The sequence below is a fragment of the Trichogramma pretiosum genome, unplaced genomic scaffold, assembly GCF_000599845.2.
Source record: "Trichogramma pretiosum strain Unisexual culture from Peru unplaced genomic scaffold, Tpre_2.0 scaffold76, whole genome shotgun sequence".
Lineage (NCBI taxonomy): Eukaryota > Metazoa > Arthropoda > Insecta > Hymenoptera > Trichogrammatidae > Trichogramma > Trichogramma pretiosum.
Window position 1 is genome coordinate 728,711 of NW_019640848.1, and position 14,259 is coordinate 742,969.

Sequence of the window (14,259 nt, forward strand, 5' to 3'; positions counted from 1 at the left end):
TATACAGATGTGAATGTGTGGCAGGAGGGAACTCCGACACAAAAGAGTTGTATAAAGGGAGTCATGTTCTCGGAAAATCAGCTGCGGGTGTAATTTAGCGAAAGCCACTGTGCACACTTTTCTCTTTTCCAAAACGCGACTAGCCCGTGCCATGTATTGTTTGGTCTATACCAAGAGCTGCAGTGTTCTGAATTATGTTCATTTTTCTTTCTTTTTTTGCGAAATCGCGATTGTATAATTGCTACACTTTGTCATTATAAGCGTTAGGTAACTTTTTTTTTGCACTCCCTGAAAATATAATATATTTTCCAAAAATTAATTAAAAGTCGGGGAGGGACTTTTGTAAAAGTTGCCGAGATTATCATACGAATGCAGAAGGAGAATTTTCTTTTGCGAACGTTCGTAAAAATGATCGTAAATTTTTTGGAATGTTCCTAATATCGCAGAGCTCTCCCGAGTTTCGGGAGACTTTTCGCAACGGGTTATGATTTTTATGCTTTTTATCATTCCAACGATGCTGCTCGCTTACAAAGGCAAAAAGTTTATTCAAATTAACGAGTTTTTGGTTTACTTCTTCGCAGACTCCAAAAATATATCGCAAAAAACGAGACTAGGATGAGCTTGGCTAGTGAAGGAATGGAAACTAGTTTGCTTTCGAAATGTTGTCCAAGTAGCGCTTGAAAATACATACGCGTTTGGATCGATCTGGCGCGGCTATCAAATATCTATTAAGAAAATGTAAATCAAATCAGTATTTGCGTAGGTGTGACGTGGAAAGATACTCATAATGTCATCTAGGAAAAAATATTCAAATCAATTAGGAATTACATGTGAAAATCAGGTGATTTTTTGGTTCGTTAAAATAAAAAAAAAGTACTTGAAAAGGTAACAATTTATTTATTAAATCATTAATGAAAACAATCTTAGCCACTATTACAATATATTGTAAACAATCGTTGACTATATACCGATGTTTCACGCGGTTGTACAAGTTTTCGGTAAAGCTCATGAATTTAATCATTAATACGCTCTTTGACGCAGTCATCATCGGCTATTTCATAATGTGTACGCGGCAAGAAATGCATTTGCGTATAGGTTCGATAAATCTGCTCGAAACTCCGAGTGCAGTCACATGGGAGCGAGAGTCACAAGAAAATACGCGACACGTGTCCGCGCGGTGCGTGATGAAACGAAAATATATAATAACGAAACGAAGCGAAAATATAATTTCCATCAACATTAGTCAAAAGATAATTGAGCCTCGGAGAAGTGAAAATGCAAAAGAAAAAAAGAAAAATGCATATTATGACACAAAGTATGTAGACCAGCGAGGAGCACGAAATTGAACTTTTACTTTTTTTTGTGCAGTAGTAGTGGGTAAACGCGACGAATCGTTCGCTCGTACATAGGTGTATAGGCGCGCACAGGCGTACGTGCGTTACATAGGATCATGTAATGATAATCATTAGACGAGCGGGCGCGCGCGCGCGCGCGTACGCATGACAACGATCCAGACTTCGGAGCGGCCAACGCAGAACGATGGGGGAAAAAAAAGGAAAATAATGAAAGAGCAATAAAAATTGGGCCCCGCGTTATTTGCTTTGATCTTTGCATAATAAGACGCGTAAGACGTTGCATGCGACGCACGGCCCAATAGTAAAATGCACACGAGCGATCGCTCGCTCGCTCGCTCGCGCGCGCCCGCCGCAGCTATTATATATTATGGCATAGCGAGCCATAGCGCCTTCTCATAATCGGAAAAAGTGAAATGAAAAATCGAGGAAGCCTAATACAGCCTAGGCCTAACAATTACATGATGACGGAATGGCTCACTCAACGGTATGTACTCGCCTGCGGTCGGCTTTACTTGCACGAAAATTCATACCGATGAACTACATGCACTACACTGCATTGAGCGCCGTAATAAATATCGAATATGTAATGCCATAAAGCCGGCTCGCGCGCGCGCGTTCAATTGTGTCTTATGCACTCGCGTAACACGCATTTTCGTCTAACAATCAATTTTGCAATAGCTATTTCTTTATTTTCGAATGGTTTGGCTTTTTTCTCTTTGTTACATATCACCGAAATGGATTTTTTTTTCTCTGTTTTCCTTATTTTTTAATCACGATCGATTTATTTTACGATGGTTAATTAGATCGGGCTTATTCACGAATATAATTGATAATGTATTGGGACTGTACGTTGGTTAAGACCTGTTTTTTGTTGTCATAAACTTTTTCAGAATATTAGCAACCATGCAATGTTAGTACAAAAAAGACTCATTTATAGTTACGTGAAGCCGATCGTCTTTGTTTAGTGCTATTGTAGATTATAACATTTCTCGAGGACTCAATAATATTTTACATCACTTACTATTAAACTTAATTTTAATTATTAAGTATCTCTTCTGTACTATCACAGTTTGTTACACAGTTATTTTTGAATTTTTCTTATAACTCCAATTTCATTTTATCATTAAACAATTGTACTTTAGCATTAGCTCCTTTGCATCCACTATCAGAGTTTAACAAATCGCGTGTGATATAATTTATTTTCTCGATTGAAAGTACAATATTATTATAAACAGCTGCATCTTCGATGCATTTTTTCAAAACATCAGCAGTTAATTGTTTAAATTTGATTACTTTAAATGGTGTATCTATTTCGTTTTTAAATGAATTTTCAATCATGGAGGTGGCTCTCTCCCAATCTATAGATCTTTTTAAGTTATTATCAGTTTCTTGAATGTTAAATATTGCTAGAACAAGAATACAATAATTAGGTGCCTCACTTTTCAATTTTTTTGCAAAGTGCACAACATCTAAAACATCGTCAGTCTTTAAATTTTCCAGTACAATAAAATTGCAGCGACATGCTGATAAAGATGAATATGCTTCGCTTTCTTTTTTAATCAGCGGAGAAAAAAAGTTTAAATTATGTAATGTATCTCCTAATGTCTCTTTTATAATTTCTGAGGCATATGATTTACCAACACCAGTACCGCCTACAAATGAAACAATATTTAAACTACTTTGATTTTCAATGTTAACAAAATATTGATTCAATTCTCGCATGGCTAAATCTTGACCATAAAGCCTATCTTTCAATTCTTTTGATGCAGAACTTAATTTGAATGTAGGTTTACAAAACCCATCTGCGCTGTCTGATTTGTTGAGAAAAAATAAAGAATAAAAAGTCACTAATGATATAAATGCAGTAAACATGATTAACACTTGTAGCCACACACGAGTCTTTTTTTTTGGTTCTTCAGCAATGAGTGATCTCAACCGTTTCTTTAATTCAGATGTGTCAACCTTATCGTCCTCTTTTATATCACTACTAGAATGTTTATCCCACGTTATTTCATTGAAACTTTTTCTCTTAATGAGAGAATTTTCTCTTAATGCTGCATCTCTTTTTTTCCATGTATTTTTTATTGATAGTTTTGGAGTAAATAATGGTTTTGTAAATTCAAAATCACTTTCATTTGAAATCTCCTTACTTACTTCATTTCCATTACTGAAATTTGGGTCTGGTATTATTTGTACAGATTTGTCATCAGAAAGAACTAACTTTGCAGGAGCTATTAATGAAGGTTTTTTTCTTTCTGTTTTGAGTGTTCTAGAAGATTCAGCAAATGGATTAAAACCTTGATTCAAACCTCTAAAAGTAGGAATTCTTGTTGGTTTAGATTGCCAAGTAGACTTTTCTTTTCGATCTCCTGATTTGATAGTTTCAGATACTTTCAAATGGCTGAAAAATTGATAAATGAGATTTAATATTTTGATTTTGGGTACTTCTTCAGCATAAAATGTAACCAAATTACCTTGAATTTGATTTGTGGTCATATATTTGTTCACAACTATACTGTCTTACTAAACTATCCTTATTATCAGTTTCACATTTTTGTTCAAGCATTACCTTATTGCTAGAAGTTGTCAAATTGGAAAAGCTTGCCGCTCTAGACAATTTGAAATCAGAATTGTCTGAATCAGAAAATGGATAACGATTCTCCATAACATCTAACTGGGAACTGTTTACTTTCTTTTACTGAAAAAGGAATAAAATCTATATGAATAATATTTCTTGAATATAACCTTTAAAAGTTTAAATCCGTACTCAGAGATGTCACAACGTACAATTTTAAATTAAAAAAAAATTGATAATATCAGTAGCATTAATCTCAAGTCACTAATTAAAAATTAATTTGGCTGACATACTCACCATTCGATAATGGAATTCGATAGCGTTTGCGGGAAATTCCGCTAACGCAAGTCATTTATTGGCTCAAAGCTTCAGTTGAAAGAAATGAAAAATTAAACTGTTGTAAAATTATAAAAATGAATTACCAAAGTTTGAAATTTATTTTAATAAGATATGTTTGTTTTGCAATTGTGCATACAATGCAATACAACGGTTTTAGTAACTCATATTCCTTGAATTTTTAAGATACTCTTCTTTATCGGTTGGTATCATAATTTTCTGTCCCGATCGATAAAAGTGGGTGCTCCTTATCGGCTTCAACGGCTTGCAGAAATTCGCAAATCTCAGACCATATATTTGAGATTTTAGACTCGCACGGCGTATATAGGCGCAAACGTGTACCGCGCATCAATGACGAAACGATTATTTTCATAATAATAACATCAATCATTCATTCAATGTATACATGTAGTTTTTAGTGCTGCACGAATAGACTCACATACACGTCGATGATACCAGCTGATAAAGTGCAAGAGTTAATACGCCCGCCGTTGAAGTTTTTTTATTGACGTTCTTCAAGTGAGTCAACGATGCTGTAGGAAGCATTTCAAATGAAGAACGAAGCAGCGAAGTATTATACAGCTTCGTAGTAACTAGCATAAAAGCCGATATTGAATTTCTTACCAGTGATGTGAACGATTTCGACATCAACTTATAAGAATTAGCATTGCACTACACGCTCACTTGCATTAGCTAATACAGGTGGCACGTGTAAACCGTGCTTTTGGTCTTTTTCTTTTTCAAGATGAAGCTCCAATTTGTACTGGTTAATCTTTTGTTGATAGTCGGCTTCGCGACTGCTCGAATCCACAAATTTGACATCAAAGTATGTTTGTTATATTACCATTTATCCTTTCATCACTCTAGATTTATGACATTATTCAACTCTTTTCAGAATGATGTTCGTCGATTTATATCGCTTAGCACCTTTGGCTTTTATAAAAATGGCATTTTGGACGTAAATTTGATCAATTTCAAAGCAAATCCATTCAATGACAATGATGTTGTAAGTATAATAGAAATTAGCTTATAGTATACTGGCTTTGTTTTCAACTTTTTTTCATTTGTATTCGTAGTATGGTTTTAGTCTTGATAGGACTTTAAGCGATGCCTTGAACCCGTACCTGGATAGTCATGACCAGTGTGTTCTACAAGGTGGCGTCCCTTATTCTGTAAAATATGATTATGATCTAAAGGATGAGACTGCTGTTATATATTTTACTTTTGACTTGAAACATTTGCAGTAAGTCTTTTAGCTACATGAGGGAAATGAATTTTTGTTCCTTTTGAAACAAAATCATTTTATTTTATAGACTCAAGGTGAATTGCAGTAGCAATGTACACTCTGTCCACATATACAGAAGTTCTTCTGAAATCCGAAAGGCTCAAGATTTAAAAAATGCTCAATCTGGAATTTTAAGTGATACTGCCCTATTTCCACGTAAAAAGAGAGATTCCTTACCTCATGGTACGTATTCCCAATCATACTTTTAAAATTTTTATCTGTGTGAAGTATAAAAATGATTTGGTCACAAACTGTTATTTTACATCATGTTTAAAAGTTTTTGGCTCTGTTCTAAGTCATAAAACTCTAGTTTAGCTGGTAGAATAAATGATGATGTATAAATTTGACAAATTAGTTGTAGAAATTGGCAAAATTACAACGGCTTATTATTGAATGGTTTGAACTAAATAGATCAGTATAATGACTTTTTTCACAGAAAAAGTAATATTAACTTTAATTCTGTAGATATTCAATCAGTTAATTCTGGGAAATCAGGAACAAATAATCAGGAAACGAGTGCTTGCGTTTTAACATTACCAATGACAGTTAAAGAAGTGCAAGGTGAGAAATTATACAACACTAGTTTTGCTATGTACGTAGCAAATGAAGAAGAGGAAGGATTATACAATTTGTACTTCCATAATTGCCCAAATTACAATCGCAGAGTTACCGTTGATTTTTCAGTAAGTTTGAATAAAATAATCAATGAGCAATAGAAAAAATTTCTCTGTTGATATTAATCATTCTATATTAATGTTTTAGATGGAAATCAAAGAGATTAATGAAGATAACTTCTTGAGTGCTGGAGAAATGCCTTTACCAGAACTATATTTCATGATGGCTTTGCTATTTTTCTTATCAGGATGTTTCTGGGTTTTTTTCATCTTAAGAAAGAGCAAGTAAGTAAAAAATGAAATTCTGAAAAAATTTTATCAGTGAATTTAGAATCATGGTTTACTCTGAAATTCAAAACTTGATTTGACAATTTAAAATTTTTTCTTACAGAAATCCAGTTTTTAAAATTCATTATTTGATGGCAGTTCTTGTTTATTTGAAGTCATTATCTCTGTTGTTCCATGGAATCAATTTTCATTTCATTCAAACTAAAGGGGAACATGTTGCAGCATGGGCTATTCTTTATTATATAACTCATTTGTTAAAAGGAGCTGTTTTATTCATTACAATTGTTCTTGTGGGTACTGGTTGGACGTTCATCAAACACATCTTAGCTGATAAAGACAAAAAATTATTTATGATTGTCATACCTCTTCAAGTAAGAAATATTCAAACCATTTATCTACTGTATATCAAATTTTATACTTAAATACACATCATCTACTATTAGGTTTTGGCAAATGTTGCTGAAATTATCATAGAAGAAAGCGAAGAAGGTGATATTGAACACAAGAGGTGGCGTGATGTGTTTATTCTTGTTGATTTAGTATGTTGTGGTGCAATCATGTTTCCAGTAGTATGGAGCATCCGACACTTGCAGGAAGCTGCGCATATGGATGGAAAAGCTGCTGCTAATTTACGTAAACTAAAACTGTTTAGGCACTTTTATATCATGATTGTGTGCTACATTTATTTTACAAGAGTTATAGTATACTTGTTAAAAGTAAGTTGTCCTCATTAAATATATAGAGTTAATTAATGCAACATTACATTGCACGTGCATTGATGTTAATTAATGAAACATTGATTTTTTCAAATAGATAACTGTGCCATTTCAATACAAATGGTTGGATGAAATGTTTAGAGAAATGGCTACATATGTATTTTTCGTGTTAACCGGTTACAAATTCAGACCAGCATCCGCTAATCCTTATTTCACTCTATCACCCGAAGAACTGGCTCAAGGCGACGATGACGATGAAAACGATGTCGTGTAAGCTATTAAACTTATTTTTATCAATCGGGAGTAGATGTTTAGAAAAAAATGTAATAAATCTATCTCAGTTTATTTTCCAGTGTGTCAGGTGGTAGTGGACTAACTGAAGGTCTCAGCAAAGTAAAAGTAGTGAAAAATAGACCTTTGATATCAGAAGTACCATCGACTGAAGAAGAAAGAGACAATCTAATTAGCAAAAGGGAATCATCTCTTGAGTATGATTAAACCTTTTTCTACTATTTCAATATGAATGTGATTGTTTGCATTGATTATTTGTGAGAGAAGATTTGATTTAAGTTTTAAAAATGTTTTGAAATTTTGGTGAGCTTAATGATAAAATACTGCTACTTACACACCACAACATTTTTTGTAAGTAGTGATTTTTACAAACTCTGAATTGTAGAATTGCTGGTGTATATTTTAACAATGTATTATAAAAACTAACTCAGTGTAGCTCCAAAGGATGAATATCAGTTTACTATATTTGAAGAATATGAAACTGAATCAACCTTCTGAGTGATATTGAACTTAACTTTTTTTTTTGTAATGTCAATATTTTTCAAAGTATAATTTCAAATTTAACATGATTATGAATTACAGTCTATTGGTTCATGTACAATATCAAGAATACCTGAATCGACGAGGGTAATAATGATTTGCCAAAAACCCTGTGAGTCATAAAAGTACTGTAATGAGTACCATAATCAACAATATTTTTTCATAAAAATGAAAGTTAAGGATAATAATAGGATTAATGTACAACACATTTATATCGTAAAGCCTAATTCTGAAACGCATTAATTTTTTAGCATGTAAAAAAGACCAAAATAACATTTATGCTGTAAATTGTGATGTATTCTTTGTAAATAAGTAATTATATTTCGCATAATAAGTACTTTTATTCAACGTTACAAGTATGAATTTTTTAATGATTGTAGTTTAAGTGTATTAAGAGCAATAATGTGCTACACTATACTTTGAAAATAAACGAAAATAGGATCAAGTTGATTGATTTTTTTATATTCCTTATAATTTACATTTAACTTTACAAGCTTGTTAAAAGAAATGGTTATAAAATAAACATATATTTTATAACTTTATCAAGCATTTGATTAAATTTGGTGCACGAGCCCGTAACGAAGTTTGTTAATTGATGAAAGTAAAACAATTTGCACTAATTGACGCACGCGAATATCAATTAAGCTAGCTCGAATTGAGAAAAAATCGATCGTTGCCCTCGCGGCGAATGCGAAATGCACTCGATGCGCTCATCGCTTTGACAATATAGGCATCGTTCAATTTCAAGCACCCGCATTTGTCGCATGCGACTTATCCCTCTTATGCCGCCTCGAGTTGCAGCAGAGAAAGAGAGTAGAGAGACAGAGAGAGAAAGAAAAAAAAGTCAATCCGACTCCTCTTACGTTTCGTTCGCATCGGCCGCGACAGTAAAGAGTTTTCGATCGAGGAAAATATTCCAAGTTGCGCAGGCAGGCATGAATGGCACGGCGCTGCCGAGACTCGCCTGTCCGTTCAATCAGAGCCTGGACAGCGAGGAATTGAAAATTTATAATTTACGCAAAATCAGTTACGGCGCGATCATGCCGATAATATGCCTGTGCGGCATCGTCGGCAACTCGCTGAATCTCGTGGTTTTAACGAGGCGCAATATGCAGGGCATGGCCTACGCTTACATGCGGGGTGAGTTTTTCATCCTCATTATTTTATCGATACACGCTCGGGAAGCCGTGCAGGATAATAAAAATTTTAATATCGCGCATTAAAGCTGAACGCCGCACGAGCCGGTGAGGCGAATTTGATGGCTTAACGCTCGATTATATATTTCACGTCGCAGCAGCATCAGCTACTAGATAGACGCGTTAAACTCGAACGCGCGGCACAGTCACAAAAGCACTAGACTTACACGTGCCACGGCCAAGTGCTCGCGGGACCGAGTTTAATTCATATTCGAAATTAATTGCGAAAATGTTACGACAAGTCGCTCTCTCCCTCACTCTCTACCTATCTATCTCTCGTGCCAAGTACTCGAGAGCTCGACTGTTAAAGACGCGCAAGCTCGAGCGCGGATTAAACGTTACTGGCTGCGATACGCGCGAGCATACGCGAAATAATTAGCTTTATACGAGTTGCTGCACGTCTCTCGCTCGAGGGACGACGAGACAAGAGTTCAGGCATTAAAGATGTAACGGACAGGCTTGAGATACAGCGATCATCATTTTTTATTCCCTCTTTCTTTCCTTTCCGACGCTTACACGCAAGTTTTCCGATTATATTTTCGACACACTTTGCGTTGAACAACGCAGCTAAATGCAAAAAAAATAAATAAATAAATGAAATCTCTGGGCTTTATTCTCCTGAGAGAGAGAAAGTCTCGCACCGACGTTGAATTTTAAACAAATTTACGCGCCGATGGGAATCGCTTCTCGCTCGCTCGCGCCTCTCAGCGTTATATGTTTTATTCCGTTTCAGGCAACAAAATAACAACGGGCGCGCGTGCGTATACTTTTCCCAAAAAAGTAATAATACACGTGCTGCAGCGAAATTTTGAGCATCGAATAGAAAAAATAAAGCTCGCGGGCATGGGAGGGAGGGGGCATGTGTGTATATAAACGAAGAGAGAGAGAGAGAGAGAAGTGAAGGCAATCTCATCGGCAGCTGGTTCAAAACTGATTCGATGCAATTTCGTGCGCTTTGCAATATCGAGTGCGGCGCACTCATACGTACATTTTCCTTTCGCGTTATAAAATACAGAGAGAGAGCAAAAACAACACGAATAGAGGCCAAAGTATCTGCCGAGTATACAATACACCTCGCGTGGCACACAACACACACGGCTATAACGCCGTGCCACTAGATTAAACGACAAAACTTGCAAAATGTTTTGAATCAAATGAAAAAATCGATTTGATGAAATTATAAAAACAAAAAACCAAAAAATAACAACAGGATACTCGTTGGCTTCACTTCTCGCACTGTTGTTCTGCATTCCATTTGTTTCGCGTATACTCGGCAGCCAAGACGAGAACGGCTACTGGACCAGCTGGCCTCGAGCTTTTTATCACGCCCATCTTGAGCTTTACCTGGGCAACAGCTGTCTCGGTACGTATAACATTTATTTTATTCATCTTTTTTTTTTTTTTTACTTGCTGCACTTGGAGTGCAGCAGTGCATTCTTCGAGAGACATTCCCCGAATGCAGCGCTCGCTCGCGAGTTTTATATATATATCGATGCTGAAAAGAGGCTAACGATGCATTGTTAACGAAGGCTCGAAATAAAATAAATATAAATTTTTTTTTGCCGTTGCTGTTGCTTTTTTATCGCTTACTCGTCGCGCGCGCTCTGCGCATTGCAGCTTTTTCAAAGCTCGCGCGCTTCGCGGCAATTTTTCTAAGCGAATTGATTAAAATTATCCCGCTTTTCAGCCGAATGAAGATATACACACGCGCACACAGACATTGTCGTCGCTTTTTTTTCTGTATGTTTTATTTGCAGGAATTGCCGTGAGCATGTTGTCCGCGCTAACAGTCGAGAGGCACGCGAGACTCTGCTGCGAGCCACCCCAGGCCGGCGCGGCTGCAAGCACGAGACGCTGCAATAAAAATGCCTCGCCGCTGACGCGTCCCGTTTCCTCGAGGCTGTTGCTCGCATGCCTACCCCTGGCTACGCTAATTCTCCACCTGCCGCTGGTCTTTAGAGCCCGCGTCGACTCCTGTTACTCCACGAACGACGCCGATGCCTACGCCGCTGCTACCTTGTACTACTGGAAAAACGATAATCTCTCCTCCAGGCAGTTGAATTACTTTCAGCTGTACAGAGTAGTTCTGGAAATCGCCTACAAGCTCGCTCCCACTGTGCTCATAGTGAGCATGAACTTGCGCATATTCATGGTTTACAAGCGAGCTTACGAGCGACGTCTCAAGCTGACTATTCGCGGAGCCAAGAGCGCCGAGAATCGACGACTAGGATTGTTTCTCGGCACGACGAGCCTCCTGTTTCTCGTTTGCGTCAGTCCGATGGCCATTTTGCAGGTCACATTGAACAAACACAATCTGCTCTGCTTTCCCTATCAGGTAATGGTATTTTACTAATCCAGGCCGGGAAAAAAAGAAAAATTCCCTAGCGCACGTGCGATTAGTGGCCGAGGCGAATCCGAGGCTGATAAATACGCGCCCTGGGGTTTTATTTTTTTCTGGTCTAGTGCAGTATGTTATTTTTCATTCGAAAATAGCAATTTCCCGTTTAGCATAGCGATTGGGAAATGCTACTTTCGGTCCGCTGGTATGAAAACGGATATTACGTCGCAGCAACAAGTACGCTACGAACGTGTAAATCGAATATACCGAGCCAAGCAATCGAAATGATTTTTTGTCTTCCTATGATATTTTCAGGTATTCCGAGCAACTGCAAATCTACTCGAGGTGGCGAATTACGCCCTGTCGTTCTATATCAACTGTCTCTTCTCGAGGGATTTTCGTGACACTCTTGTACGAACGCTCAAGAGTTGTCATAGAGTCCAACAGACTTGAGCTCGAAACTTTGGCCAACGAGCGAGCTGGCGAACGAACGAACGAGCGAGTGAGCGAGCGACGACGACGACGACGACCTACCTAGTATTATATGAATAAAGTGCACTCGTCGCTTTTGCCTTTTCTGCCGCCTTTCCTTAAAGCCTCCACCTACATAAAGTAAATTTTCTATTTAGTTTTTAGTCTCAAAGATCTTTGAATGCGAGCGCGCAAAATAATTATTTGCGCTCTTTTTTCGCCGTAAAGAAAGAAAAGCGCCCGGGCTCGGGGAGAATAAAAATGTTGGGCCACGCACTGTAAGCTTTGTATGTATATGGAAGAGAGAAAGCGACTCTCTATATATTTACATTTGACGGCCGAGTTGCAGCTGCAGCTGGAGAGAAATGTCAAAGAAGGGCCGAGTGCAAAAGTGCGCGCGGGTGGTAGAGAGAGGGAAGATGTAATCAAATAGTCGACGTTGAGCGATTGCCCATTCGCGTACATATATGCGATGCGATGTATGTACAGTGTATATATAGAAAAAGTTGCGGCAATATAGGTAGTACATATAGCCTGGCGCAACGGCAGCATTTGAGCATTGCACATTTACATGGCACGGCATGGCGCGCGCGATCGCGAGCTTTTGCCGAGGCAGCCCTCGAAGCGTAATAAAGTAGATTACCCTCGCGCTGCCAAAAACCGCTATATCCCTTTTGCAAACAATAAAAAGAAAAAACCTTGGGTAAAACCAAACAAGCTTTCGTGTGTGTGTGTGTGTGTGAGCTTGCGCACGTGGCGTACAGTCACTGTATTTCTATGATATATATATATACCGCTTGCTGTGATACACAGAAAAAACGTTATATAGCCTCGAGCGTCACATGTGTGTGGCGTGTATACAGTCCGGAGTGCGCGGCTCGCTCGCTCGCATGCCGTCCTATCACATACATAAAAACACGCGCCACCTCTATTGTATATAGATGTATAGACGAGCCAAAGTATAAATCGTTTGAAGTTTCACTTGGTCGTGCTCCGCGTCCCTCGCTGCTGCCTCTTGCTTCTCCAAAATGAAGTCGTAAATTGTAAAAGCCCAGCAGCCACAGCAGTTGATCTCTTCTTTCCCACCTGCACGTACGCGATCGGAATACAAGCCGCGCGCTTTTCTTTCCTAAATGCAAAACTTGACCCAGTTCTCTTGCATTTTGTTATGAAAACATAATTATCTTCGGGCGTGGAGGAGAAAGAGAGCGTCGTGCTCGAGATTCCGCTCGCGCGCGAGAAAAGGACATTTTCATTTTTTAAGGCGCCTTTTGGAGGGTCGCTGCGGAAAAAAGGGCTCGAGGGAGGCTCTGCCTCGTCGATCGAATGAGCTCGTTAAATTTTACGATAACGACTCGCAGGGCCAGCATTTGTATTAATCAGCAGTTTATCATTGTATAAATAGAAACTCGGGCGAAACTGCGAGCGGCAACACGATGAACTTTATATATTGCGTAATTATGATAAATCATACAACGAGTCTCTCTCTCTCACTTTTGGTGAATTCCGGTGCGTACTTGCTCGTCGCTACAATAGGCCAGGCCGGGGCCTGCGAGTTACCTACTAGGTATGTGCGCGTCTTGCTACGTTAGTTTTGCAGTTTGTTACTGGCTCTCGCGCGCTCGAGATACGCGCGCCTTTGCACCGCCGTCGCCGCTGCTCCGAAACTTTACACGAAATTGCATTAAATGGCCTATGTATATATGCAGGGTGCAGCGGGCCGGGGCTGCACGCTGCAAACTCGAATTGTGCAGTTTTAACGAGAGAAGAAAACTGTAATACTGTCCCTGTGTGCTCTCGCGCCTGCAGATCGCGATGCCAACTGCAGACATTTTAACCTAATGAAAGCTCGTTATGTACGCGCGTACGTGTATACCCTGTAATATAGCCAAAGGTAGTGCAGCAACTTACATTGCTCTCACTCTCTCTCTCTATGTTCCGTTTGCTTCAAGCCCCATTGGTTCCGCTAGATACGTGCAGCCTCGACAAAGCTACCTTTGCTCGTAGCCTCTCGTGTTTTTCACCCTTTGCCCAAGTGCAGCTTGCGTAAGTTCTAGCTCGTCTTGGTAAACGTCTTGAAAGCTCCGCGTCGATGCGGGCTAAATCTTGCCCCCTCGGTTAGCTTCGGAATTTCGACAAATAGAAATTAGTCGGTGGGTACATTGCGTCTCGAATTTCTCAGCAAACTTACACGCAGATTTCTAAGCTAACACGGCGGAAGGGCTGCACAGAGCAGTACTGTACTCGTAGCGCC

The 14,259-nt window shown here is 38.4% G+C and overlaps 3 protein-coding genes across 5 annotated transcripts; 2 read left to right on the forward strand and 1 right to left on the reverse strand.

Annotated features, from left to right (window-relative positions):
• Positions 1 to 932: 932 nt before the first annotated feature.
• Positions 933 to 4,418, reverse strand: LOC106651410. 2 transcript variants are annotated; one of them, XM_014369892.2, is made up of 3 exons: positions 4,228 to 4,418; positions 3,830 to 4,053; positions 933 to 3,756 (listed from the first exon to the last, which is right to left on the reverse strand). In XM_014369892.2, exons 2-3 carry the CDS (start codon positions 4,018 to 4,020, stop codon positions 2,454 to 2,456), a joined length of 1,494 nt encoding a protein of 497 aa, XP_014225378.1. In that variant the 5' UTR covers positions 4,021 to 4,053; positions 4,228 to 4,418; the 3' UTR covers positions 933 to 2,453. The 2 variants fall into 2 exon arrangements, with proteins under 2 accessions (XP_014225378.1, XP_014225377.1); XM_014369891.2 differs by lacking the exon at positions 4,228 to 4,418 and adding an exon at positions 4,143 to 4,227.
• Positions 4,419 to 4,566: 148 nt separating this feature from the next.
• LOC106651408 (protein GPR107) lies at positions 4,567 to 8,445 on the forward strand. 2 transcript variants are annotated; one of them, XM_014369888.2, is made up of 10 exons: positions 4,567 to 5,092; positions 5,162 to 5,272; positions 5,343 to 5,509; positions 5,580 to 5,734; positions 6,017 to 6,234; positions 6,314 to 6,450; positions 6,557 to 6,824; positions 6,897 to 7,169; positions 7,267 to 7,439; positions 7,511 to 8,445. In XM_014369888.2, the coding sequence occupies exons 1-10, from the start codon at positions 5,012 to 5,014 to the stop codon at positions 7,665 to 7,667; spliced, it is 1,740 nt and encodes a 579-aa protein (XP_014225374.1). In that variant the 5' UTR covers positions 4,567 to 5,011; the 3' UTR covers positions 7,668 to 8,445. The 2 variants fall into 2 exon arrangements, with proteins under 2 accessions (XP_014225374.1, XP_014225375.1); XM_014369889.2 differs by having other exon boundaries at positions 7,523 to 8,445.
• Positions 8,446 to 8,935: 490 nt separating this feature from the next.
• Positions 8,936 to 11,987, forward strand: LOC106651270 (probable G-protein coupled receptor B0563.6). Its single transcript, XM_014369709.1, has 4 exons — positions 8,936 to 9,140; positions 10,407 to 10,559; positions 10,954 to 11,531; positions 11,850 to 11,987. The coding sequence occupies exons 1-4, from the start codon at positions 8,936 to 8,938 to the stop codon at positions 11,985 to 11,987; spliced, it is 1,074 nt and encodes a 357-aa protein (XP_014225195.1).
• The last annotated feature ends 2,272 nt before the right edge of the window (positions 11,988 to 14,259 follow it).